This window comes from Pinus tabuliformis, chromosome 4_1, assembly GCF_031772625.1.
Source record: "Pinus tabuliformis cultivar Carrire ecotype Pingquan chromosome 4_1, CPIR1, whole genome shotgun sequence".
In the NCBI taxonomy this organism is placed as follows: domain Eukaryota; kingdom Viridiplantae; phylum Streptophyta; class Pinopsida; order Pinales; family Pinaceae; genus Pinus; species Pinus tabuliformis.
The window spans coordinates 433,258,720-433,261,348 of NC_142303.1; the positions used below are offsets into that span (position 1 = coordinate 433,258,720).

Sequence of the window (2,629 nt, forward strand, 5' to 3'; positions counted from 1 at the left end):
CAAGATTTTGAAATGATATCATTAAACTCCGGGTCTTCTAAACATGTCCTATTGAATTTAAAAGAGTAACCTTTTCTAAACCCCTTTCCCCTCCATCCAAGCATAATCGGTCTATGATCAGAAATAAAGACGTTCTCGATTGATGAAAAAGGCATGCCTAAATTGTCAATTAGACTGGCATGAAGTATAAATCTGTCAATTCTCTTGGCAATATAAGCTTTCTCGGCCCTTCCATTTTCCCACGTCGGGAGCAGTTTGAGAGGGGGGATGTCAACAAAGTTCCTGCTAAGAAGCTCATTCTTAATTCTGTCAGCGATGGAGTCCTTTTTCTTGTTTATGCCCCAGATTTCGTCCATATTTAAGGTGATATTAAGGTCACCTGCAATCAATAAAAATTCAACATCAAATATTTCTGAAGCAAAAAGAGTTTCCCAGAAAGATAGCCTGTTCTTGTAGGGTGCATATATATTCAGAATATTTATAGGACATTTATGCCCTCTCATTTGTGCCGAGATGAGGATGCCCGCGAGACAGCTATATGTTTTTGCTTTGATCCAACTAGGATCCCATAACACCGCCAAACCGCCAGATAGGCCGTTTGCTTCCAAAGCGGAAATGTGCCAGAGGGGGAACATCTTCCTGAAATAAGAAACTGTTACAGAAGAAGCATGCATGGTCTCTTGAATTAAAATGATTTTGGGGCTTGCAGACAGGAAAAAATCCTTTAAGGCCGCAAATTTTTGGTCTGCCCCCAGACCTCTGATGTTCACTGATATGATGAAATTCATTGAGAAGGCTTTCCGGCCATGCTTGCTCTAAGGGGCCTTTCCTCAGTCATATCAATGATGGGGATATCGATAAGGGATAGATTACTGATACCTCTACCAGCGCCTTCACCCCGCCCCCTGAAGTGTCTACTGCCTCTATTATTTTTCCTCCTGACCGTGATGTTACTTGCAGAATTGGGGCTTATTTGGGGAGATCTTCGGATTCCTGGCTTATGAATGGTGAGGGGCCTGAGCTCCAAAGATTTCTTGTTCAAAAGGTAGTCCAAATCACTACCGATCGAGTTTGTGGGTGATGAAATACCGAATATTAGAGTGATGGAAATGGATTGCAATTTTAATAGATTCAGATTTTTCTTTTTTAGCACAAAAATTGCACTGCAGCTTTAACCTGTAAACGAATCATCAAATTTAAATGTAATTTATAGACAATTAATAAGAAAGCCGCATTTGCCGCCATTTCAAGCGCCTGCGGCTGACTATAATTTGTCGAAGGGGGCAACAATTTCAGTTTTCCATTGTTGCAATCCCTTAGAAATTTCATCCAAACTTCAGCAAATGAGAATCCACATTAATCAAAGTTTCATGCCAAAATTTCAGGCAGCCATGCCAAACTTAGATTTTTGTTTAGAAAATCCTCCAGTCTTCGGACGGCTGAAGAAGAAAACCCAAATCGTCCATTGCCAAATCTATGGGAGGAAAATCCTCTAAATTTAGAGACTCGCCATTATCCAGATCTTCCAGGAATAGTGAATCCCAAAATGCCGAACCCTGCTCCGCCGAAATCTGTTGGCTGTCATTGGATTCCGCTACCGAACCGCAGGACGATGATGCCGTGTCCTCATCTGACGGCAACCGGAATTCTTCTGCGGCGAACCTTGGCGCGGCGGCTTGGATTGGCGGCGGCGATAGAGAAGAGGCGCATGGAATTTCCGGCAGCAAGTCGGATTCCGCTACAGAACCGCAGGACGATGACGCCGTGTCGTCAGCTGACGGCATCCGGAATTCTTCTGCGGCGAACCGGGCCGCAGCGGCTTGGATTTGCGACGGCGATAGAGAAGAGGCGCATGGAATTTCCGGCGGTGAGTCGGGAAAATTGAACCTCGCCTTGGATCCTCTCAGACAATACGCTGCAAAGTCATAGGCGCGGGCAGCTTTCTCTGGGGATTCGTAGGAGCCCAGCCAAATTTTGGCCCTGCAATTGGGCATTCGAATTTCGGACACCCATTTTCCCCATTTTCTTAGTCGGATTCCCTTGAATTGCCGCGACATCAGTGAGCGGCTTTCCGGCTTGCCATTGACATTGATATTCTGTTTTTGCGAGGGCGTAACCATTTCGAGAAGTTTCAGGGGATTCGAACTCGGAATGCTAAAAGGAGAGAGTGTGATCGTGCGGGATTTGAACCCCGGTCGCCTAGAGGTACCTGCAGGCTTCTATTTCCACTGCAAGTGAAAAAATTGAACACTTGTGCATATGAGTATGCGAATGCCTGAAGGGTGTGGCAGAATTTATAGGCACAGAGACCATGTGGAGAGTTGAAAATGATAAAACGAATTTATGCACGTCACAGAGTAAATATACGCGTGAGGAATTTGCAATGATAAACGTGTGAATATATGCGTCTCTTTTGGTAGATAATGGGAGCAAATGAGATGTATCGCTTGTACAAGGTACATGTGGTTTTTGGATGGTGGGGCCACTTTGTCAACTTTATCCATAAAAGCACATAATGGGACCCTAGTCATGTTCAGACAATATAATTTAGGGTGTTTTAAAGATATTACACATTAGTTTGAAAAATAATAGAAATTTAGGGTGTTTTAAAGATATTACACATTAGTTT

The 2,629-nt window shown here is 43.7% G+C and overlaps 1 protein-coding gene across 1 annotated transcript; it reads right to left on the minus strand.

Moving 5' to 3' along the window:
* Positions 1-1,190: 1,190 nt before the first annotated feature.
* On the minus strand, positions 1,191-2,250 carry LOC149176151 (uncharacterized). The gene has a single exon (XM_089423038.1). The coding sequence runs from the start codon at positions 2,118-2,120 to the stop codon at positions 1,413-1,415; it is 708 nt and encodes a 235-aa protein (XP_089279164.1). The 5' UTR covers positions 2,121-2,250; the 3' UTR covers positions 1,191-1,412.
* Positions 2,251-2,629: the final 379 nt, after the last annotated feature.